General features: G+C 42.3%; 1 protein-coding gene across 1 annotated transcript; it reads left to right on the forward strand.

Moving 5' to 3' along the window:
• Positions 1 to 21,523: 21,523 nt before the first annotated feature.
• On the forward strand, positions 21,524 to 26,044 carry LOC119317441 (serine/threonine receptor-like kinase NFP). The gene is made up of 2 exons (XM_037591901.1): positions 21,524 to 23,079; positions 25,074 to 26,044. Exons 1-2 carry the CDS (start codon positions 21,676 to 21,678, stop codon positions 25,821 to 25,823), a joined length of 2,154 nt encoding a protein of 717 aa, XP_037447798.1. The 5' UTR covers positions 21,524 to 21,675; the 3' UTR covers positions 25,824 to 26,044.
• Positions 26,045 to 26,068: the final 24 nt, after the last annotated feature.

A 26,068-nucleotide genomic window follows, 5' to 3' on the forward strand; every position in this document is an offset into this window, starting at 1 on the left:
TGTTATCAAGAAGAAGGTCTTCCCTTTATCTTTGAAGGGAGATGCATTGACATGGTATAGGCTATGTGATGATATGGGATCACGGGACTATAAGCGATTGAAAATTGGAATTTCACTAGAAGTTTTATCCTATGCATCTTGTTCATCGTGGTTGTAATTATATATATAATTTTTGGCCTCGCGAAGGAGAAAGCATCGCTCAAGCTTGGGGGAGGCTTAAGTCAATGTTATATTCATGCCCCAATCATGAGCTCTCAAGAGAAATGATTATTAAAAACTTTTATGCTCGGCTTTCTGACAACAATCGCTCCATGCTCGATACTTCTTGTATTGGTTCCTTTATGATGAAGACTATTGAATTCAAATGGAATTTATTGGAGAGAATTCAACGCAACTCTGAAGATTCGGATCTCGGCGAAGGTAAGGAGTCAGGTATAACACCTAATTTTGATTGTGTTAAATCTTATATGGATACCGATGTTTTCCGTAAATTTAGCGCTAAATATGGACTTGACTTTGAGATAGTAGCTTCTTTCTGTGAATCTTTTGCTACTCATGTTGATCTCCCTAAGGAAAAGTGGTTTAAATATAATCCTCCCATTGAAGTAAAAGTAGTTGCACCTATTAAAGTTGAAGAAAATACTATCACTTATAATGATCATGTTGTTCCTACTGCTTATGCTAAGAAACCACCTTTCCCTATTAGAATAAAGGATCATGCTAAAGTTTCAACTGTAGTCAACAAAAGTAATATTAGGACACACAAACCCCCTGAGAAAATTAAAGTTGAACCTAATATTCCTATGGTTAAAGATCTCTTGGCTGATAATATTGATGGGCATGTTATTTACTTCTATGATGAAGCTGCTAGAATTGCTAGGCCTGATACTAAAAATAAACATAGACCTGTTGTAGGCATGCCTGGTATTTCTGTTAAAATAGGAGATCATTTCTATCATGGCTTATGTGATATGGGTGCTAGTGCAAGTGCAATGCCTCATTCCTTATACAAATAAATTATGCATGATATTGCACCTGCTGAGATACAAGAGATTGATGTCACAATTAAGCTTGCCGATAGAGACACTATTTCACCAGTTGGGATTGTTAGAGATGTTGAAGTCTTGTGTGGGAAATTTAAATATCCTGCTGATTTTCTTGTTCTTGGTTCCCCTCAAGATAGCTTTTGTCTCATTATATTTGGTAGACCCTTCTTGAATACTGTTAATGCTAAGATAGATTGCAAGAAGGATGTTGTTACTATTGGTTTGGGTGATATGTCTCATGAGTTTAATTTTTCTAAATTTCATAGACAACCCCATGATGAAGAATTGCCTAGCAAAGATGAAATTATTGGTCTTGCTTCTATTGCTGCGCCTCCTACTGATCCCTTAGAACAATATTTGCTAGACCATGAAAATGATATGTTCATGAATGAAAGAAGGGAAATAGATGAAGTATTCTTTAAACAGGGACCTATTCTAAAACACAATTTGCCTGTTGAAATCCTAGGGGATCCTCCTCCACCCAAGGGTGATCCTGTGTTTGAGCTTAAACCATTACCCGATACTCTTAAATATGCTTATCTTGATGAAAATAAGATATATCCTATTATTATTAGTGCTAACCATTCAGAGCATGAAGAAGAAAAATTATTGAAAACTCTGAAGAAGCACCATGCTGCTATTGGATATACTCTTGATGATCTTAAGGGCATTAGTCCCATTCTATGTCAACACAAAATAAATTTGGAAAAAGACGCCAAACCAGTTATTGATCACCAACGACGGCTGAATCCTAAGATGAAATAAGTGGTAAGGAAGGAAATATTAAAGCTCCTTGAGACAGGTATAATTTATCCCGTTGATGATAGTCAGTGGGTAAGTCCTGTCCATTGTGTCCCTAAGAAGGGAGGTATTACCATTGTTCCTAATCATAAAGATGAATTGATTCCGCAAATAATTATTACAGGTTTTAGGATGGTAATTGATTTCTACAAATTAAATAAGGCTACTAAAAAGGATCATTACCCCTTACCTATTATTAATCAAATGCTAGAAAGATTATCCAAACATACACATTTTTGCTTTCTAGATGGTTACTCTGACTTCTCTCAAATACCTGTGTTAGTTGATGATCAAGCAAAGACCACTTTTACTTGCCCTTTCAGTACTTTTGCTTATAGATGTATGCCTTTTGGTTTATGTAATGCACCTGCTACCTTTCAAAGATGCATGATAGCTACATTCTCTGACTTTTGTGAAAAGATATGTGAGGTTTCAATGGACGATTTCTCCATTTATGGATCCTCTTTTGATGATTGCTTGAGCAACCTTGATCGAGTTTTGCAGAGATGTGAAGAAACTAATCTTGTTCTGAATTGGGAGAAATGCCACTTTATGGTTAATGAAGGTATTGTCTTGGGGCATAAAATTTCTGAAAGAGGCATTGAAGTTGATAAAGCTAAAGTTGATGCTATTGAAAAGATGCCATGTCCCAAGGACATTAAAGGTATAAGAAGCTTCCTTGGTCACGCCGGTTTTTATAGGAGGTTCATTAAGCTATTTTCAAAAATTTCTCGGCCTCTGACCAACCTATTGCAAAAAGATATTCCTTTTGTCTTTGATGATGATTGTGTAGAAGAATTTGAAATACTTAAGAAAGCATTAATTTTTGCACCTATTGTTCAGCCACCTGATTGAAATTTACCATTTGAAATTATGTGTGATGCTAGTGATTATGCTGTAGGTGCTGTTCTAGGGAAAATAGTTGATAAGAAATTAAATGTTATTCAATATGCTAGAAAAACTCTAGATAATGCCCAGAGAAATTATGCTACTACTGAAAAAGAATTTTTAGCAGTTGTTTTTGCTTGTGATAAGTTCAGACCTTATATTGTTGATTCTAAAGTAACTATTCACACTGATCATGCTGCTATTAAATACCTTATGGAAAAGAAAGATGCTAAACCTAGACTTATTAGATGGGTTCTCCTGCTACAAGAATTTGATTTGCATATTATTGAGCTGAGAACCCCGTTGCAGACAACTTGTCTAGGTTAGAGAATGTTCTTGATGACCCACTACCTATTGATGATAGCTTTCCTGATGAACAATTAGATGTCATAAATGCTTCTCGTACTGCTCCATGGTATGCTGATTATGCTAATTATATTGTTGCTAAATTTATACCACCTAGTTTCACATACCAGCAAAAGAAAAAGTTCTTCTATGATTGGAGACATTACTTTTGGGACGACCCACATCTTTATAAAGAAGGAGTAGATGGTATTATTAGACGTTGTGTCACTCTGAGGCTTATGGAGGACACCATGCTGGAGATAGAACTTCACATAAGGTATTGCAATCCGGTTTTTATTGGCCTACTCTCTTCAAGGATGCCCGTAAGTTTGTCTTGTCTTGTGATGAATGTCAAAGAATTGGTAATATTAGTAGACGTTAAGAAATGCCTATGAATTATTCATTTGTTATTGAACCATTTGATGTTTGGGGCATTGATTATATGGGACCTTTTCCTTCCTCTAATGGGTATACACATATATTAGTTGTTGTTGATTACGTTACTAAGTGGGTAGAAGCTATTCCAACTAGTAGTGCTGATCATAACACCTCTATTAAGATGCTTAAAGAAGTTATTTTCCCGAGGTTTGGAGTCCCTAGATATTTAATGACTAATTGTGGTTCAAATTTTATTCATGGTGACTTTCGTAAAATGCTTGCTAAGTATGATGTTAATCATAGAATTGCATCTCCTTATCACCCACAGTCTAGTGGTCAAGTAGAATTGAGTAACAAAGAGCTCGAATTAATTTTGTAAAAGACTGTTAATAGATCTAGAAAGAATTGGTCCAAGAAACTTGATGATGCATTATGGGCCTATAGAACTGCATATAAAAATCCTATGGGTATGTCTCCGTATAAAATGGTTTATGGTAAAGCATGTCACTTACCTCTTGAATTAGAACATAAGGCATATTGGGCTATTAGAGAGCTCAACTATGACTTCAAACTTGCTGGTGAGAAGAGGCCTTTTGACATTAGTTCACTTGATGAGTGGAGAACCCAAGCCTATGAGAATGCCAAACTGTTTAAAGAAAAAATTAAAAGATGGCATGATAAAAGGATACAAACGCGTGAGTTCAATATAGGTGATTATGTATTGCTATACAACTCTCGTTTAAGATTTTTTGCAGGCAAAATTCTCTTTAAATGGGAAGGTCCTTACGTTATCGAGGAGGTCTATCGTTCCGGTGCCATAAAAATCAACAACTTCGAGGGTACAAATCCGAAGGTGATGAACGGTCAAAGAATTAAACATTATATCTCAGGTAATCCCATAAATGTCGAAACTAATATTATTGAAACCGTAACCCCAGAGGAATACATAAGGGATACTTTCTGGAACGTTTCAGACTCTGAAAAGGAATAGGTATGTGGTACGGTAAGTAAACCGACTCCAAAACAGTTCTAATGGCAATATTTCTCCAGTTTGGAATATTTAAGAAAATAAGAAGCAGACCGTAAAGGACACGAGGCTTCCATGAGGGTGGGAGGCGCGCCCTACCCCCCTAGGCGCGCCCCCTGCCTCGTGGGCATGTCTTGTGCTCTCCAGACCCCGCTTTCTTGCACGATACTTCTTTTGGTCGGCAAAAATTCATTATATAATCTCCCGAAGGTTTTGACCACCATATCACGCAAACACCTATTGTCTTTGTTTCGAGCTATTTTCCTGACAGATCTAGGTCGCCATGGCGTCTTCAAGTGCCCCCAAGGACAAGTTCTTCGAGAAGGTCATCAACCCCTACCTCGCGGAGGTGCTGCAACACCCTCAAACCATTGAGATGCGTGAGGGGTTGTTGCACATCCGCGATGTTGAGGGACCAAGGAGGACCGGAAGCACGGAGGCAAGGCTCGAGGAATTGGAGCAACAAGTTTTCAAGTGTTAGGAGATGGTGGAGCGTGGACTCGATTCCAATCACATTATGATCACGGAGTTCACCAACAACCACAAGCTGGACGTCAAGGACATTGGGGAGGCCATCTTCAAGCTTCAGGAGAAAATCGAGCACCTCCAAGCTATGACGTGCGAAATCAAAACTGTGAGTATGAATATAGATTCAAAAGGATGAGTTTGGCTGCAGATTTCAGGATTCAGGAGACTCGATCATCCTTCTATGATTGTGAGCCTATGCCTTGGAAGAGGGACGACAAGCATACATCATCAACAACTCCATCTCCTTCACCGGCAAAAGAGACATAATCACATGGGTATGGGCACTCCCCTTGGCAACTGCCAAGCTTGGGGGAGTGCCCCGGTATCGTATCACCATCACTTTTATCTTTACTATTTTTCTTAGTTCGATCCTTTTGATAATATCTTGATCTAGTAGAATAAAGTTTTAGTATGATCTAGTTTTGCTTTATGATCCCTCTATGTAATCGAGTACGTGAGCTATATATAATAAACATTAGCGTTGATTCAAGGGCTTGATTATTTTGCTATGATCTTGAGGGAATAAAATAAAAAGAGAAAGAATAAAAAGAAACAAAGAGATCATATGGATCTTATGGAGAGTAATGACTTCACATATAAGAGTATGATGGATAAAAGTTGTTGAAAGTTGACAAACATAGTTTTGGTCATCATTGCAATTAATAAGAAGTAATAAAGAAAGAGAGGTTCACATATAAATATACTATCTTGGACATCTTTTATGATTGTGAGCACTCATTAAAGTATGACATGCTAAGAGTTGACATTGGACAAGGAAGACAACGTAATGGGTTATGTTTTCTTACATCTGAGATAAATTATATTGTCATGGATCATCCAACATGTTGAGCTTGCCTTTCCCTCTCATGCTAGACAATTCCTTCGCACCAAGTAGAGATACTACTTGTGCTTCCAAATATCCTGAAACCCAGTGTTGCCATGAGAGTCCACCATATCTACCTATGGATTGAGTAAGATCCTTCAAGTAAGTTGTCATCGGTGCAAGCAATAAAAATTGCTCTCTAAATATGTATGACTTATTAGTGCAGAGAAAATAAGCTGTATACGATCTTGTGATATGGAAGAGATAAAAGCGACGGACTGCATAATAAAGGTCCATATCACAAGTGGCAATATAAAGTGACATTCTTTTGCAGTAAGATTTTGTGCATCCAACCATAAAAGCGCATGACAACCTCTACTTCCCTCTGCGAAGGGCCTATCTTTTACTTTTATCTTCTACCTTATATAAGAGTCATGGTGATCTTCACCTTTCCTTTTCATATTTTATCCTTTAGCAAGCACATTGTGTTGGAAAGATCCTGATATATATAGCTAATTGGATGTGAGTCTTCATGAACTATTATTGTTGACATTACCCTTGAGGTAAAACGTTGGGAGGCAAAACCATAAGCCCCTATCTTTCTCTGTGTCCGACTAAAACTTCATACCCATAAATATTGCGTGAGTGTTAGCAATTGTGAAAGACTAAAAGATGGTTGAGTATGTGGACTTGCTGAAAAGCTCTTATATTGACTCTTTCCTATGTTATGATAAATTGCCATTGCCTTAATGACTGAGATTAGAGTTTGTTGGTTCTCAATGAAGTTTATCATTCATATTTGAAATTGTGATTGAATTGTTACTTTAGCATAAGAGATCATATGACAATATATATATATATATATATATATATATTGTTGTTGTTCTAAGAATGATCATGATGCCCTCATGTCCGTATTTTATTTTTATCGACACCTCTATCTCTAGACATGTTGACATATTTTTTAATTTCGGCTTTCGCTTGAGGACAAGCGAAGTCTAAGCTTGGGGGAGTTGATACGTCCATTTTGCATCATGCTTTTATATCGATATTTATTGCATTATGGGCTATTATTACACATTATGTCACAATACTTATGCCTATTCTCTCTTATTTTACAAGGTTTACATGAAGAGGGAGAATGCTGGGAGCTGAGATTCTGGGCTGGAAAAGGAGCAAATATTAGAGACCTATTCTGCACAGCTCCACAAGTCCTGAAACTTCACGGAAGCTATTTCCAGAATTTATAAAAAATACAGAGCGCAAGAAGTTCCAGAGGGGTGCCACACCCTGGCCACGAGGGTGGGGGCGCGCCCTACCCCCTGGGCGCGCCCCTGCCTCGTGGGCCCCCTGGTGGCCCTCCGATGCCCATCTTCTGCTATATGGAGTCTTTCGTCAAGGAAAAAATCATAAGCAAGCTTTCGGAACGAGACTCCGCCGCCACAAGGCGGAACCTTGATGGAACCAATCTAGGGCTCCGGCCGAGCTGTTCTGCCAGGGAAAATTCCCTCCGGGAGGGGGAAATCATCACCAACGTCATCACCAACGATCCTCTCATTGGGAGGGGGTCAATCTCCATCAACATCTTCACCAGCACCATCTCATCTCAAACCCTAGTTCATATCGTGTATCCAATCTTTGTATCCAAACCTCAGATTGGTACCTGTGGGTTGCTAGTAGTGTTGATTACTCCTTGTAGTTGATGCTAGTTGGTTTACTTGGTGGAAGATCATATGTTCAGATCCATTATGCATATTAATACCCCTCTGGTTATGAACATGAATATGCTTTGTGAGTAGTTACATTTGTTCCTGGGGACATGGGATAAGTCTTGCTATTAGTAGTCATGTGAATTTGGTATTTGTTCGATATTTTGATGAGATGTATGTTGTCATCCCTCTAGTGGTGTCATGGGAACGTCGACTACACGACACTTCACCATTGTTTGGGCCTAGAGGGAGGCATTGGGAAGTAATAAGTAGATGATGGGTTGCTAGAGTGACAGAAGCTTAAACCCTAGTTTATGCGTTTCTTCATAAGGGGCTGATTTGGATCCATATGTTTCATGCTATGGTTAGGTTTACCTTAATACTTCTATTGTAGTTGCGGATGCTTGCAATAGGAGTTAATCATAAGTGGGATGCTTGTCCAAGTAAGGACAGTACCCAAGCACCGGTCCATCCACATATCAAATTATCAGAGTATCGAACGTGAATCATATGATCGTGATGAAAACTAGCTTGACGATAATTCCCATGTGTCCTCGGGAGCGCTTTACATCATATAAGAGTTTGTCCAGGCTTGTCCTTTGCTACAAAAAGGATTGGGCCATCTTGCTACACCTTATTTACTTTTATTACTTGCTACTCGTTACCAATTACCTTATCACAAAACTATCTGTTACCGATAATTTCAGTGCTTGCAGAGAATACCTTGCTGAAAATTGCTTATCATTTCCTTCTGCTCCTTGTTGAGTTCGACACTCTTACTTATCGAAAGGACTATGATAGATCCCCTATACTTGTGGATTATCACACCCTCAAACCATTGAGATGCGTGAGGGGTTGTTGCACATCCGCGATGTTGAGGGACCAAGGAGGACCGAAAGCACGGAGGCAAGGCTCGAGGCATTGGAGCAACAAGTTTTCAAGTGTCAGGAGATGGTTGAGCATGGACTCGACTCCAATCACATTATGGTCATGGAGTTCACCAACAAGCTCAAGCTGGACGTCAAGGACATTGGGGAGGCCATCTTCAAACTTCATGAGAAAATCGGGCACCTCCAAGCCTAGATCTATGACCTGCAAAATCAAAACTGTGAGTATGAATATAGATTCAAGAGGATGAGTTTGGCTGCAGATTTGAGGATTCAGGAGACTCGATCATCCTTCTATGATGGTGAGCCTATGCCTTGTAACCAGGACGACAAGCCTACATCATCAACAACTCCACCTTCTTCACCAACAAAGAAGAATTGGGTATCTGGTATGGGCACTTCCCTTGGCAACTGCCAAGCTTAGGGGAGTGCCCCAGTATCATATCACCATCACTTTTATCTTTACCGTTTTTCTTAGTTCGATCCTTTTGATAATATCTTGATCTAGTAGATTAAAGTTTTAGTATGATCTAGTTGTGAGTTTTGCTTTATGATCCCTCTATGTAATCGAGTCCGTGAGCTATATATGATAAAGATTAGTGTTGAGTCAAGGGCTTGATTATTTTGCTATGATCTTGAGGGAATTAAATAAAATAAAAAGAGAAGAAATAAAAAGAAATAAAGAGATCATATGGATCTTGTGGAGAGTAATGAGCTCACATATAAAGAGTATGATGAATAAAAGTTGTTGAGAGTTGACAAACATAGTTTTGGTCATCGTTGCAATGAATAGGAAGTAATAAAGAAAGAGAGGTTCACATATAAATATACTATCTTGGACATCTTTTATAATTGTGAGCACTCATTAAAGTATGACATGCTAAGAGTTGACGTTGGACAAGGAAGACAACGTAATGGGTAATTATGTTTTCTTACATCTAAGATAAATTATATTGTCATAGATCATCCAACATGTTGAGCTTGCCTTTCCCTCTCATGCTAGCCAATTTCTTTGCACCAAGTAGAGATACTACTTGTGCTTCCGAATATCCCTAAACCCAGTTTTGCCATGAGAGTCCACCATATCTACCTATGGATTGAGTAAGACCCTTCGAGTAAGTTGTCATCGGTGCAAGCAATAAAAATTGCTCTCTAAATATGTATGACTTATTAGTGTGGAGAAAATAATCTTTATACGATCTTGTGATGTGGAAGAAATAAAAGCGACGGACTGCATGATAAAGGTCCATATCACAAGTGGCAATATAAAGCGACGTTGTTTCGCATTAAGATTTTGAGCATCCAACCATAAAAGCGCATGACAACCTCTACTTCCCTCTGCGGAGGGCCTATCTTTTACTTTTATCTTCTACCTTACATAAGAGTCATGGTGATCTTCACCTTTCCTTTTTACATTTTATCCTTTGGCAAGCACAATATGTTGGAAAGATCCTGATATATATAGCTAATTGGATGTGAGTCTTTTATGAACTATTATTGTTGACCTTACCCTTGAGGTAAAACGTTGGGATGCAAAACTATAAGCCCCTATCTTTCTCTATGTCCGATTAAAACTTCATACCCATAAATATTGCATGAGTGTTAGCAATTGTGAAAGACTAAAATATGGTTGAGTATGTGGACTTGTTGAAAAGCTCTTATATTGGCTCTTTCCTATGTTATGATAAATTGCAATTCCCTCAATGACTGAGATTAGAGTTTGTTGGTTCTCAATGAAGTTTATGATTCATACTTGAAATTGTGATTGACTTGTTACTTTAGCATAAGAGATCATATGACAATATATATATGTTGTTGTTCTAAGAATGATCATGATGCCCTCATGTCCGTATTTTATTTTTATCGACACCTCTATCTCTAAACATGTGGACATATTTTTCGATTTCGGCTTTCGCTTGAGGACAAGCGAGGTCTAAGCTTGGGGGAGTTGATACGTCCATTTTGCATCATGCTTTTATACCGATATTTATTGCATTATGGGTTGTTATTACACGTTATGTCACAATACTTGTGTCTATTCTCTCTTATTTTATAAGGTTTACATAAAAAGGGAGAATGTCGGCAGCTGGGATTCTGGGCTGGAAAAGGAGCAAATATTAGAGACCTATTCTGCACAGCTTCAAAAGTCCTGAAACTACATGGAAGTTATTTCCAGAATATATAAAAAATACTGAGCACAAGAAGTACCAGAGGGGGGCCACCCACCAGCCACGAGGGTGGGGGGCGCGCCCTACCCCCCTGGGCGCGCCCCCCTACCTTGTGGGTCCCCTGGTGGCCCTCCGATGCCCATCTTCTGCTATATGGAGTCTTCCGTCGAGGAAAAAATCATAAGCAAGCTTTCAGGACGAGACTCCGCCGCTATGAGGCGGAACCAATCTAGGGCTCCGGCCGAGCTGTTCTGCCGGGGAAACTTCCCTCCGGGAGGGGGCAATCATCACCATCGTCATCACCAACGATCCTCTCATCGGGAGGGGGTCAATCTCCATCAACATCTTCACCAGCACCATCTCATCTCAAACCCTAGTTCATATCGTGTATCCAATCTTTGTATCCAAGCCTCAGATTGGTACCTGTGGGTTGCTAGTAGTGTTGATTACTCCTTGTAGTTGATGCTAGTTGGTTTACTTGGTGGAAGATCATATGTTCGGATCCATTATGCATATTAATACCTCTGATTATGAACATGAATATGCTTTGTGAGTAGTTACATTTGTTCCTGAGGACATGGGAGAAGTCTTGCTATTAGTAGCCATGTGAATTTGGTATTTGTTCGATATTTTGATGAGATGTATGTTGTCATCCCTCTAGTGGTGTCATGGGAACGTCGACTACACGACACTTCGCCATTGTTTGGGCCTAGAGGGAGGCATTGGGAAGTAATAAGTAGATGATGGGTTGCTAGAGTGACAGAAGCTTAAACCCTAGTTTATGCGTTTCTTCATAAGGGGATGATTTGGATCCATATGTTTCATGCTATGGTTAGGTTTACCTTAATACTTCTGTTGTAGTTGCGGATGCTTGCAATAGGAGTTAATCATAAGTGGGATGCTTGTCCAAGTAAGGACGGCACCCAAGCACCGGTCCACCCACATACCAAATTATCAAAGTACCGAACGCGAATCATATGATCGTGATGAAAACTAGCTTGACGATAATTCCCATGTGTCCTCGGGAGCTCTTTACTTCATATAAGAGTTTGTCCAGGCTTGTCCTTTGCTACAAAAAGGATTGGGCCATCTTGCTGCACCTTATTTACTTTTATTACTTGCTACTCGTTACAAATTACCTTATCACAAAACTATCTGTTACCGATAATTTCAGTGCTTGCAAAGAATACCTTACTGAAAACTGCTTATCATTTCCTTCTGCTCCTCATTGGGTTCGACACTCTTACTTATCGAAAAGGCTACGATAGATCCCCTATACTTGTGGGTCATCACATACCTAGATATTCTCATAATTATTCGCTTTTCTATCAATTGCTCGGCAGTAATTTGTTCACCCACCGTAATACTTATACTATCTTGAGAGAAGCCACTAGTAAAACATATGGCCCCCGGGTCTATTCTCCATCATATAATTTTCCAATCTATTTTATTTTGCAATCTTTACTTTCAATCTATATCATGAAAATACCAAAAATATTTATCTCTATCGTATCTCACTCTTGCAAGTGGCCGTGAAGGGATTGACAACCCCTTTATCGCGTTGGTTGCGAGGTTCTTGTTTGTTTGTGTAGGTACAAGGTGACTCGCGCATGGTCCCCTACTGGATTGATACCTTGGTTCTCAAAAACTGAGGGAAATAGTTACGCTGCTTTGCTGCATCACCCTTTCCTCTTCAAGGGAAAACCAACGCATGCTCAAGAGGTAGCAAGAAGGATTTCTTTTTTTTTATTTGGGCCTTCTTTTTTGGCCTCTTTTATCATTTTATTTATTTATTTTTGGTCCGGAGTCTCATCCCGACTTGTGGGGGAATCATAGTCTCCATCATCCTTTCCTCACTGGGACAATGCTCTAATAATGATGATCATCACACTTCTTTTTACTTACAACTCAAGAATTACAACTCGATACTTAGAACAAAATATGACTCTATGTGAATGCCTCCGGCGGTGTACCGGGATATGCAATGAATCAAGAGTGACATGTATGAAAAATTATGAACGGTGGCTTTGCCAAAAATACAATGTCAACTACATGATCATGCATGTCAATATGAGAATGATGAAGTGTGTCATAACAAACGGAATGGTGGAAAGTTGCATGGCAATATATCTCGGAATGGCTATGGAAATGCCATAATAGGTAGGTATGGTGGCTGTTTTGAGGAAGGTAAATGGTGGGTGTATGATACCGTCGAAAAGTGCACGGTAATAGAGATGCTAGAAAATGTGGAAGGGTGATGGTGCGTATAATCCATGGACTCAACATTAGTCATAAAGAACTCACATACTTATTGCAAAAATCTATTAGTTATTGAAACAAAGTACTACGCGCATGCTCCTAGGGGAATAGATTGGTAGGAAAAGACCATCGCTCGGCCCCGACCGCCACTCATAAGGAAGGCAATCAATAAATAAATCATGCTCCGACTTCATCACATAACGGTTCACCATACGTGCATGCTACGGGAATCACAAACTTCAACAAAAGTATTTCTCAAATTCACAACTACTCAACTAGCATGACTCTAATATCACCATCTCCATATCTCAAAACAATTATCAAGTATCAAACTTCTCATAGTATTCAATGCACTTATATGAAAGTTTTTATTATTCCTAAAAGCAAATTACCATGTTGTTCTAAAGGACTCTCAAAATAATATAATTGAAGCATGAGAGATAAATTATTTCTACAAAATAAAACAACCACCGTGCTCTAAAAGGTATAAGTGAAGCACTAGAGCAAAAACTACATAGCTCAAAAGATATAAGTGAAGCACATCGAGTATTCTAATAAATTCTGATTCATGTGTGTCTCTCTAAAAAGGTGTGTACAGCAAGGATGATTGTAGTAAACTAAAAAGAAAAGACTCAAATCATACAAGACGCTCCAAGCAAAACACATATCATGTGGTAAATAAAAATATAGCTCCAAGTAAAGTTACCGATGAACAAAGACAAAAGAGGGGATGCCTTCCGGTCCATCCCCAAGATTAGGCTTTTTGGTGTCCTTGGATTTACCTTGGGGTGCCTTGGGCATTCCCAAGCTTAGGCTCTTGCCACTCCTTGTTCCATAATCCATTAAATCTTTACCCAAAACTTGAAAACTTCACAACACAAAACTTAACAGAAAATCTCGTGAGCTCCGTTAGCGAAAGAAAACAAAACACCACTTCAAGGTACTATAATGAACTCATTATTTATTTATATTGGTGTTAAACCTACTATATTCCAACTTTTCTATGGTTCATAAACTCTATTACTAGCCATAGATTCAGCAAAATAAGCAAACAACACACGAAAAACAGAATCTGTCAAAAACAGAACAGTCTGTAGTAGTAATCTGTAGGTTTCGAATACTTCTTTAACCCCAAAAATTCTAAAATAAATTGCTGGACGTGAGGAATTCATCTATTAATCATCTTCACAAATAATTAACTAAATAGCACTCTCCAATAAAAATGGCAGCAATTCTCGTGAGCGCTAAAGTTTCTGTTTTTTACAGCAAGATCAAAAAGACTTTCCCCAAGTCTTCCCAATGGTTCTACTTGGCACAAACACTAATTAAACACAAAAACACAACCAAAACAAAGGATAGATAAATTATTTATTACTAAACAGGAAAAAAAGCAAGGAATATAAAATTGTGTTGCCTCCCAACAAGCGCTATCGTTCAACGCCCCTAGCTAGACATAAAAGCGAGGATAGATCTAGGTATTGCCATCTTTGGTATTAGGAAAGAAAATAGAAAATTTCTTTTCTGTAGCACATGGCCATTGATAGTGGAAGAAAGATTAAGCACGTTACGGAAATTGGCATCTAAGCTAGCCCTTATATCTTTGATAGTTTCATTTTGGTAAAAGCACAAAAGAGAGGTAGATTCAACCTTCTCACTCATGGGGTGCTCAAATATAGTTTTCATCTTTTCATAAGTATCAATGGGATCCCCCTCAAGAAAACCTTCTTCAAAGATAAAATCTAGAACTTGCTTGAAAGAAGAGGGTAAACCAATATAAAAGCTTTTCAGGTAAACCTCAATTTGATATTGGAGCACATAGCTAGCTCGAATTCTTAATAGCCTATCCCAAGCGTCTTTCAAAGATTCATCAAGTAAATAACGAAAAATTCTGGGATCATCTTCATTGAAATTATTCAAACTCTCATTGATAACCCCGGTAGGTCTTTCCATAGCATCATTATTTATGAGCTTAGAGAGGACACAGGGACTATCAAAGGTAAAACCCGGGAGAGAACCCTTAGCCCTTTTTGAATCGGCCATGGTATAAGAAAACAAATGGGAAAGAGGCGAATAAAACGGCAAGGATGAAGTGGGGGAGAGGAAAACGAGAGGCAAATGGCAAATAATGTAATGCAAAGGATAAGAGTTGTGATGGGTACTTGGTATGTCTTGACTTTGCGTAGATCTCCCCGGCAATGGCGCCAAGCTGCTGCAACGACTAGCGGAAATTACAGAACCAAATGCGAAGCAATGGCTCTTTATCCTTATGGAGCTATTATCACATGATCAATTTATTAAACTACCGATGACCTTATGGGCTGTATGGGCAGCGCGCCGGAAAGCCATCCATGAGGGCATTTTCCAAAGCCCCCAGAGCACGTACGCGTTTATCTACAGGTTTATAGACAAGCTTGAGATGATCAAAGAGCCAGCGCGACAAAACGCTAGACAAGAGGCAAATCCAATGCATGCTAGCGTCCAGCGCGCCAAATGCCCTCCACGGGGTTTTGCAAAAATCCATGTTGACGCAACTTGTCAGACAGGAACATGGGGGACAACAACGGCAGTTTGTAGAGATGCAAATGGTAATTTTCTGGGCAGAGATGCAAATGGATGATCTGGTCATTATGGAGACAGTTGCATGCAGGGAGGCTCTTGCTCTTGCACAGGATTTGAACCTCCATGATGTGGTAGTGGCGTCAGACACAAAGAATGTCTCAACAATTCTGACAAGGGACCAAATGATGCTATCATTGCAAAGATCAATAGCTTATTACCTATGTTTAGTAGTAGTTTTACTTTTGAGTGTCGTGCCATTAATGGTGAGGCACATAGATTAGGCAAGCATGCTTTTTCTTTGGGTCTGGATCGTCATGTGTGGTTTGACCAATTCCACGACCAACGTTGTATCCCACAGACTGTGAAATTTTCTGAATAAAGTTGGTATCACCCCTAAAAAAATTTGTTTATGAAGCATCTTATGATGATCTGAAGCCATATAGCGACTTTACGGAACAATTCTACAAATGGTTATTATGGTGATCCGGAACAATTCTACTCCCACTCTCTCAGTTTAGAGCATCTCCAACAGCCGTTCAACGCGCCGCGTGCTAAAAGCTGCTTTGCCGCGCGCCCTTTTCCTGGTTTGGCGCGGCCGGCAGCGCTGGCTCCAACAGCCGCGTTATAATGCAGCGCGCGCGCCGCTCCAGCAGCGCGCAAAAAATGCAAAGCGCGCGACTCGCCGGGGCATTGCCATATATTGCATTTTGGACATAAAATGGATTTTAAACATTCAAAATGCAATGAACATGGCATATAAATTTCACACAAACATGTTGATGAATAAAAATTCATGCCCACAAGTTTACAATCATGCCCACAAGTTCATCCAACCAAGTTCAAAATGCAAACCAAGTTCATGACACAAACGAAAGACACATCATAATTTGCCCAAGTTCATGACACAAAGGATGGGGTGAGCGGGTGTCGGCGCGTGCGTCCATCGGGTCCAGTTCGCTGGTGCCGGCGCGCACAAGGCGAAGGTGGCGGGGAGGAGAGAGTGCGGCTCAAGCGCTCGTGTGTGCCGAACGCGGAAGCGGGCGTCCCAAATACATAGCGCGAGTTGGCGATTCGGACCGCGCGCTCAACTCCATATGCCGCGCGCACGGTTATTGCGCGCCCGCTGGAGCCACTCTACCGGTTGCGCGCGCGCTAAAATGGCCAAATTTGCGGCATGGTGCTTGTTTAGCGCGATTGTTAGAGATGTTTTTATAGGGCGTGCGTATACCCCTAAGTCGTGAATTTGACCAACCTAATACAAGTCATATATTACAAAAAATATATCAATATAAACTTCAGATGTTCTATTTTCAAACCGTATGATTTTTGTGTCATATAGTTTATATTAAAATGATAAAATTAATAATTTAGGTATACGCGCAGGATTTGTAAACTGAAACGGAGGGAGTAGTGGAGTTGCTCAATGTTTGGACGTACTTTTTGTTTGTTCAAAAAGGCCTTTTTACACATAGAGCGTAAGGACTATGTTAGCTCTTTGTGCTTTTCTTTTTTTTATGTTCTGCACGAGCGCGTCTTATTCTCTTCGGTAGAGTAGAGACCTGATTGCTCGAAATCACAAACTAAGAAGTACTCTTTACAAAGGTCACTTTTATTATATGCGTGCCTCTTTCAGAAAAGAAATGTGTATTTTTCGTTTCCGAAAAGTACGGCCGTGCCTCTTGCAGAAGCAAATCCGTGCCTCTCAGGAAAGAAAAAAAAATATGTTTTTCTTGCTTCCTAGGAGGCACGACAGTGCCTCTCATGAAAGCAAATTTGTGTCTCTCGCAATAGAGAAACCGTGCTTCTGGCGAAAGGAAAAAAAGAAAATATAGTTTTTTTGTTTCCGAGAGCTCACGGAAGCAAAATTGTCCCTCCCGCGGAAGGGAAAAAAAAGAAAATGCGTTTTTTCATAAATTTACTTTTCAAAAACATTTTTTTACAAAAGTTACGACACACCGGTGGAAAACCGAAAAGCCAAAAAACAAATAAAAAGCATCTAAAAAGCCAAAAATGCGTGCGAAAAAGTAAAATAAAAAATCCGATAAGAGCACACAGAGCGTGACACGTGATGACGGCTGAGAGCGCACCACCACTTTGGCCCACTCCAAATGACCCTTGAGAAGGCTCCCGAACGAGGGCTCCTCAACTAGGGAGCTCCTACTCGGCGATGTAGGCGCCCGAACGTGCAAATGGCGCCTACAGCACGCCCTTTGTGGGCCTATTTTACGCTCGGCCCAGGAACTGAGTCATTCGCGAAAAAAAAGCATGCAAAAAATTGACAGAACGGGGATTCGATCTTGCGCACGCAACAAATCAGCATGCAAATTTTTTACTATACCACTTAGATTTTTGAGTTATTTGATTTCTTTTGGGGAAAAGTATATTTTTTCTAATGAAAAACAGTTCGTTCAATTTCAGAAAAAGTTGATCAATTTTTGAAAAAACTTCATCAATTTGGAAAAAGTTCATCAAAAATGAAAAAAATTCAACGAATTTGAAAAAAGTTCACTGGTTTTGAAGGAAAAGTTCACTGGTTTTGAAAAAATTTCACTCAGTTTGACAAATTCCATCGATTTTGGAAAAAAATCATCAAGTTTGAAAAAAGTTCATCATATTTTCTATCAAAAAGGAAAAAAAACATGCTCCTGGTTCTGTTTTTTAGTCCGGTTTTTTTTGTAAAAGAAATGTTTGTCAGGACCTATCAACAGAGATCTAGTTCTGAAGATCTCTACACAAGGAATCCAATGATCAAAATAGTTCGAGATTTGAAGCACAGTTTAAGAGTTAAAACATTTTCAATAAACGAATGTATGAAAAAAGAAAAAACTCCCTATTTAGGACAAGTGGTGCGCATGCAGTGCATCACTTATCATAATCTGAAGAAGTGGGAGTGATCTTTCAAAGAAGTACTTCTTAATTAGTGATTTCATGGATCTCATATTTACGCACGGTGCGGCATGAAACGCGCAAACACGCTCCCCTCGGCCCCACGCGTACACTTTTGGGATGGCCCATTCGCGGCGGGGGGTGCCCTATATTTTCTCCTTTTGCTTTTTTTACCTTTTCTTTTCTGTTTTATTCTTAGTTTTTGTTTTTATTGCATTTTGAAGATAAATAGGGATTCCAAAAAATGCTCACGATTTTTTTCTTCCAAATTTGAAAATATTTCACCAAATTAACAAATGTTCCTGAGATTTCGAAAAATCTTCATGATTTTGGAAAATGATCCCAAATTTATTTTATTTTGAAAATACGTAAAAATGTTCACAATTTCACAAAAATTTTCTAATTTAAAAAAAACTTGAGAAATTTGGAAAATTTTCTTGAATTTTGGAAAACATTTGCCGATTCGGAAAATTTCCTCAAATTAAAAAAATCATAAATTTTAGAAATTATTCCGGAAATTCAAGTAAAGGTCGCCTATTTAAAAACTGTTAGCTGGTTAAAAAAATTGCGAATTTCCAGAATTCTTCTCAGTATTCAAATAATTTTATGGCCAAAAAAATGTTCGTCAATTTCCAAAATTGTTCCCTAAGTTTCAAAGATGTTCATAGATTCAAAAAATGCTGATGAGTAGTGATTCCAAAGTTTTAAACATATTTACAAATTGAAATAATATTTAGAATTTCAAATATTTGCTCCAAAATTAGTAAATTATTACAGAGTTTCAGACAAATTTCTGAATTTAGAATTAGTGAGAACAAAAAAGAAAAAAGGAAAGGTAAATATAAAGGAAAAGAATGAGAGAAGAAGAAATGAAAAAATCGAAAGAAAAAACACATAATAAAGAATATCGATTCAGGAAAGGTGAACCTTCTCAAAACTGGTGGGAGAAAGGGCAGGTAAAAATTGCTAATATGGGCTAGCCCATATACGAGGGGGCGATTGGTTGTGTGTTGTTTGGTGGGGTGCCCATTTTAGGTAGCAAGCGTACCACATGTTCCGGTTTTGGGAAGGATCCTGCCGGTTTTTAGAACCTTCTAGAAGGTACCTGAATTGTTTTTCTTATTCTATAAATTTCTGTACTAGATTTGCCGCTTCTTTTACCTTTTCCAAAATTCAGAAATTTTCATAAAAATTTCATATTTTATAAAATGTCTTGTTTTTCAAAAAATGTTCGCAAATTTGTAAATAATTTCGTGTTTTAATAATGGAATTTGAACAGAAAATCCACATTTTCAAAGAATGTTTCCAAGTTTGAAAAATATTTGGATTTCTAATAAATGGTCACATGTTCAGAAAAATGTTCACAATATCAAGAAATGTTATCGTTGTTCAGAAAATGTTCATAGATGTGAAAAAACTGTTATGGTTTCAAAAACATTAAAATTTAAGAAAATATTTGCATTCTCAAAATATGTTCACAAATTTGAAAAGATGTTCACATTTAAAAAAAGTCCACATCTTCAACAAAGTTGTTATAGGAAGAAAAACTTGCCCGGTTAATTAAGGAAGAGGGTGTCAGGGCGCCATCCTGTTCTACCGTCGAGGAATGCCAAGGAGAAGGTCGCCGATCACCATAGAGGTGGGGGCTGGGGCGGGGCCATCATCCTCACCATGGGGGGTCTCGACTCATACACACCACACTTGTGCATGATTCCTTCTTACATTCTAGAAGCCAATTCCATGATCGGCGGATGCATAAGAGAGGGTCGTGATTTTCTTAACCCAATCATACGATAAAAACCTTCTCTGAGCATCTTCAAGGCGGACTCATAAATCGACCGCATCCATCCGGACTGCACTACCCAGGCCGTGAAGTCATCCAACGCGGGCCTGTATCGGTTTCAGGGGAGGTCCGGACGTGTTTTCTCCCACAAATTGAAGACAAGTGAGGGAGGTTTGCGGGAGTCTGGACACCCGAAATGCAGGACACCGACACCCTGTCCACCCAATCTCCCCTCCCGATCCCATTTTCTTTCACTCCGCCCTTTCCCCCTTACTTTGCATCCGCACCCTCCACCTCCGCAGCCGTTGTATGTCTCTGGCCGCTACAGAGGCATTGCCAGACGTCTGCAACCAGCACTGACACGTCTGCTCGCCGTATGACGGACTTTCCATCCTAGAGCCGTTTGTACCCAAGTACACTCCGCCCCCTACTGATGACCTCCATGGCGGAAACCACGTCCGGCAGGTGTTCGGTCAAATGCCATTGAGCTTATTTTCAAATGGTATGTCATTTTTTAGAGTAAGAAGGATGGTGAGCTACCCGAACATGAAGGATGAGTTGTTGTGCGATGCGTGGCTGGTCGTATCCGCGGATTTCCTAGGCAGGAGCAGAGAGGAGCCCCTTTGGGAGCAAGTGCATGAAATGTTTCACGCACGAAAGCACATAGTGTCCTACGACATGCACACAATTCAATCACGCAATGCGAGGTCGTTGTCGTATCGCTGGCAAGCTATCCAGATCAGCGTCACCAAGTTTTGCGACGTGGTTCATCAACTCGAGGCAAGGTGGCCATTGCACGCGGCAGAGGACGAGATCGTAAATTTTACTTCCTATTGCTCAACTTGTTGATTGATTCATTCACTCAATGTTGGTCTATACATTATATGTAGCCCGCACGCGCTGCCGTGGTGTACCACAGGACAGAGGGACGGTCATTTACGTGCACACACTGTTGGATGAAGCTGAAAAGGAAGTATGTGTGAGACGACATAATTCGTTCATGAAAATTTGTTGGACATTCGGGATCTGGTCGAATTTAAGACCTTGTTGTACTAGACTTAATTTGTATTACATGTATGAATAATTTATGCTATTTTCTATCCGAACTTTAATGAATATTGGTCGGTTTATATGAATTTCTTCTGATTAGTTAAAATACGGGTTGAAATTTATGTACTATGTTTAAATTACGGTCTTCTGCATCCGTATTCATGAACTGGTCTCTGAGATGCGAAAGAAAAATTGTGGGTTGGGATCGAAGATGCCCTCCTAGAGTGGTTCATACCGTCAGAATTTTGATCGTCGGGCAGCGGCCCGCCCCTTCTTTCACGAACAACAGACGGAGCGCGACACGTAGTGCCGCATCTCCAAAGTCCAAGCACGTTTCCTCCTCACCCCGTACAGCCATCGACCGGGTCCGGCGGACACATCTTGTTGCTAGTCGAAGCGCAATTTGGAAAAGCAAACCTCATCTGACCGTGACGGCGACCGGAGTGGAGGAACCCCGTCGGATCCACACGAGAACGCGAAGGCGTCATATCGGACACGCCCCGCACGGGTCAAGAGTCAAAACACCGGCCGGAGAAAGATGCCCCGGAACCCGACGAGCGCAGGCAGGCGGCCGCAACCGCACCCACGCCCACACCCGACGCATCCGCCGCTCACGACAACGGCCGCCGGAGCAGCTCGACACCATCGTCCTCCGGCATATGTCACCCCCGAGCTGCCACCCGCGAGCCACCACCACCACCACCCCAAACCCCGTCCATTCACCCTCCGGTCCGCGGCGCAAGCCATGATGATGCCCCTGACGCGGCGGCGGCTGCTGGCCACGCTGCTCTGCCTGTGCGCGCTCCCCTCCCCGGCGCGGTCCCAGAACGCGAGCGCCACGCCGGCGCCGGCCAGCGTGGAGGGGTTCAACTGCTCCGCCAACGGCACCTACCCGTGCCAGGCCTACGCGCTGTACCGGGCAGGCTTCGCCGGGGTGCCGCTCGACCTCGCGGCGGTGGGCGACCTCTTCGGCGTCAGCCGCTTCATGCTCGCGCACGCCAACAACCTGTCCACCTCGGCCGCGCCGGCCGCGGGGCAGCCGCTGCTCGTGCCGCTCCAGTGCGGCTGCCCCTCCGGCTCGCCCAACGCCTACGCGCCCACGCAGTACCAGATCAGCTCCGGCGACACCTTCTGGATCGTCTCCGTCACCAAGCTGCAGAACCTCACGCAGTACCAGGCCGTGGAGCGCGTCAACCCCACGGTGGTGCCCACCAAGCTCGAGGTCGCCGACATGGTCACGTTCCCCATCTTCTGCCAGTGCCCCACCGCCGCCCAGAACGCCACCGCGCTCGTCACCTACGTGATGCAGCAGGGCGACACCTACGCCTCCATCGCCGCCGCCTTCGCCGTCGACGCGCAGTCCCTCGTCTCCCTCAACGGGCCCGAGCGGGGCACGCAGCTATTCTCCGAGATACTAGTGCCGCTCCGTCGGAAGGTGCCGCAGTGGCTGCCGCCAATCGTGACCCGCAACGACGTGCCGGCCACGCCGCCGTCCCCGCCGCCTACCGCGACGCCCGGCCCAAGCGACGTGGCCGACAACCGAGGCGGGGTGGTCACCGGGCTGGCCGTCGGGTTGGGCGTGGTCGGCGGGCTTTGGCTGCTGCAGCTGCTGCTGCTGGGCTGCCTGTGGAGGCGGCTCAAGGCGACGGGGCGGCGAGGGGACGCGGTGGCGAGCGGCGAGGGCGGCGAGGGCGGCAGGTCTGGCAAGAGCGCGTCCGGCTCCGGCGGCGTGGGAGGGGAGAGATTCCTAGTGAGTGACATATCCGAGTGGCTGGACAAGTACAGGGTGTTCAAGGTGGAGGAGCTGGAGCGCGGCACCGACGGGTTCGACGACGCGCACCTCATCCAGGGCAGCGTGTACAAGGCCAACATCGGCGGCGAGGTCTTCGCCGTGAAGAAGATGAAGTGGGATGCCTGCGAGGAGCTCAAGATCCTGCAGAAGGTACGCCCATTTCCTTCCAAAACTTAATTAACATTTCGTGGGAGCTCACACTGAACTCTTTTCAAGTTCTAGTGTTAGTTAATTATGCTTTGGTAGTAATTTCCCGCTAAACAAAGAAATGATGATCGCCACTCAGATGGTCAGTGTTCATCCACCACAAATATACAAATCACTGATGGGGACATAACAATTTTATAGTACACGCTATTGCTTGTAGATTAACTAAACAAAGGAGAGCACTTATGTTCAATACTTAGTGAAAAAACACAGAAGTCTCTGTTAATTGGACAAGCACACGATGAAGAAGTAGTGCAGGTATTTTATACTCCTTCTGTAAACTAATATAAGAGTCTTTAGATCACTATTCTAGTATTCTAAATGCTCTTATATTAGTTTACGAAGGGAGTACTTGTTACATTTCGGAGTACAATGACGTTATCTCACAAACTGTCTTCTTTTCGTTTGTGTACAAATACAAGCGCATCTTAAAATTTTAAGCGGGTCAATTGAACCGTGCCTGCAATAACGATAGTAGTGGAGACAAGAAATAATTTTTTTGGACCTGTCACTATGCAAGTGCCGTCAGATTCATCGAGCTGGTTCTGCACGGCCCACCGTTCGGTTGGCACTTGGCAGTGGTGCCAATGTACTTGGACTTGAAATAATTCCAAGGAGATGCTTCCATAAATCCTCGTTATTTCTTTATTAGAGCGGTCAATTTATCAGTTGTCGTCTGCCTACTTGCAAACGGTCAGATTTCCGGACCATAGGATGAAGATCCAAAGGCTCGTATTAGCCGTGAGTCATCTATATGCTTGCTACGATTTCACCCATCTTTTCACTCATGGACGAAGTAGAAGAAGGAGCCAAGCAGTCACCCGATGCCGCTAGCAAGAATTGGGATGAAGCTCTATGGCGGCATATCGCCGTACCGGGACAAACCTAAACCTAGATCTACTTTGTACCCCCTCATTTCAAAATAAATGTCTACAAAGTTGTACTAGAGTTGAGACACTTATGTTGGGACGGAGGGAGAATAAACCTAGCGTCCCCTCTATCCCTGCTTCGTCCGGTGACATGCCCGGAGGGGAAGGGGGGAGGGGTTGGTGTTTCGAGAAAACAAAAGGGGGAAATAGGCTCTAGTTTCATGGAAACCCTTTCTTGGTAAAATATTAGGTGATATCAAACTTCACATGATACCTTTGATATCGCATCTCAAACTTCAATTTTGTAAGTTTTCAGAAAATTCTAAGTTTTTTGTGAATGTTCACAAGAATGTGCCTATAATCCATAAAAAATTGAAAGACAAATTGGAAAAGGATATATGAAAAGCCAATTTCACACATGCTTTTGGAAAATTTGAAAACTTCTAAATTTGAGTTCCGAGACATGGCATCACTGGATATCTCCCACTCTTTCTACCCTCACCGCCTCAGTCTGCGCATTCATTGATTCAAGTGCGTCTAGATAGATCCGGGTGACTATGTACAATGTACTCGAATATGAACCCGAGCTCACACGTTCCGCCCTGGACCCACAAATTGCTACCATCAGCTTACTCACTCACATGAGTCTTGGCACGCCGATCACAAACGTGACTGAAACATTTTTTCAACAAAGGCTGCTTTCGCACAAGATGACACGTACGATGGGTGCATTGACTACGTGTCTAGCTCAATGACTTTGATCACATTCCAAGACTGCATCACCAAGCTCAAGCTTCAACCACCCAAGAAAAGGATATGACAAGCAAGTCAAGCATTCTACTCGCGAGATAGGGACCGTAGCGCGGAAGAAAACAACGAGCAATCACACCACGCGCAAGCTTGCACCAATGCCGAATCTGCTCATTGCCATGTACTAGTAGTACCAGTAAGAGTGCAACAAATATACAGAAAGTACTACGTACTGCATGGTTAAAACAGATCGTAAATACCACTTCCTTCATCTCATAATATAAGAGCGTTTTTATTACATTTTCGTCGCTCTTTCAGGTGAACCACAGCAACCTGGTGAAGCTGGAGGGGTTCTGCATCAACACGGCGACGGGCGACTGCTTCCTGGTGTACGAGTACGTGGAGAACGGGTCCCTGGACCTGTGCCTGCTGGACCGCGCGCGGGCGCGGCGGCTGGACTGGCGCACGCGGCTCCACATCGCGCTGGACCTCGCCCACGGCCTCCAGTACATCCACGAGCACACCTGGCCGCGCGTGGTGCACAAGGACGTCAAGAGCAGCAACGTGCTCCTGGACGCCCGCATGCGCGCCAAGATCGCCAACTTCGGCCTCGCCAAGACCGGCCACAACGCGGTCACCACCCACATCGTGGGCACGCAGGGCTACATCGCGCCCGAGTACCTCGTCGACGGCCTCGTCACCACCAAGATGGACGTCTTCGCCTACGGCGTCGTCCTGCTCGAGCTCGTCTCCGGCCGCAAGGCCGCCGGCGACGGCGGCGAGCTGCTGCTGGCCGACGCGGAGGAGAGGGTGTTCCGCGGCCGGGAGGACCGGCTGGAGGCGCGCGCGGCCGCGTGGATGGACCCCGTGCTCGCCGACCAGAACTGCCCGCCGGGGAGCGTGGCCACCGTCATGGGCGTGGCCAGGGCGTGCCTGCAGCGGGACCCGGCCAAGCGGCCGAGCATGGTGGACGTGGCCTACACCCTGTCCAGGGCGGACGAGTACTTCGCGGACTACTCCGGCGAGAGCGTGTCCGTGGATGGCAGCGGCGAGATCGCCGCGCGGTGAGTCGCTTGTTTGTAGTTGTACTGCTCTGCTTTGTAGTTAATCGGTCAGCACGGACGATGTAGCTAGCTTGTGGTAAGCATTAGTGTATAGGAGTAGCTATAATAACGCGGCATTATGTTAAGTTGGAGCTCCGTGAGATTATCCTGTGGGTAAAGAAGTGTACCAAAGATTATAAGTGAGTGGAAAATGCACGGGATAGGGTATATATCAGTATATTTTTACGTTTTTTTTCCTTTTTTCCGAGG

The sequence above is a fragment of the Triticum dicoccoides genome, chromosome 6A (genome assembly GCF_002162155.2).
Source record: "Triticum dicoccoides isolate Atlit2015 ecotype Zavitan chromosome 6A, WEW_v2.0, whole genome shotgun sequence".
NCBI lineage: Eukaryota > Viridiplantae > Streptophyta > Magnoliopsida > Poales > Poaceae > Triticum > Triticum dicoccoides.

What these genes read in the sequence shown, in the direction of transcription:
- LOC119317441 (XM_037591901.1), top strand. Translation starts at nt 21,676, where the DNA reads ATGCCCCGGAACCCGACGAGCGCAGGCAGGCGGCCGCAACCGCACCCA. An exon ending in AGCTCAAGATCCTGCAGAAG is followed by an intron (nt 23,080 to 25,073) that starts GTACGCCCATTT and finishes TCGCTCTTTCAG; the next exon opens with GTGAACCACAGCAACCTGGT.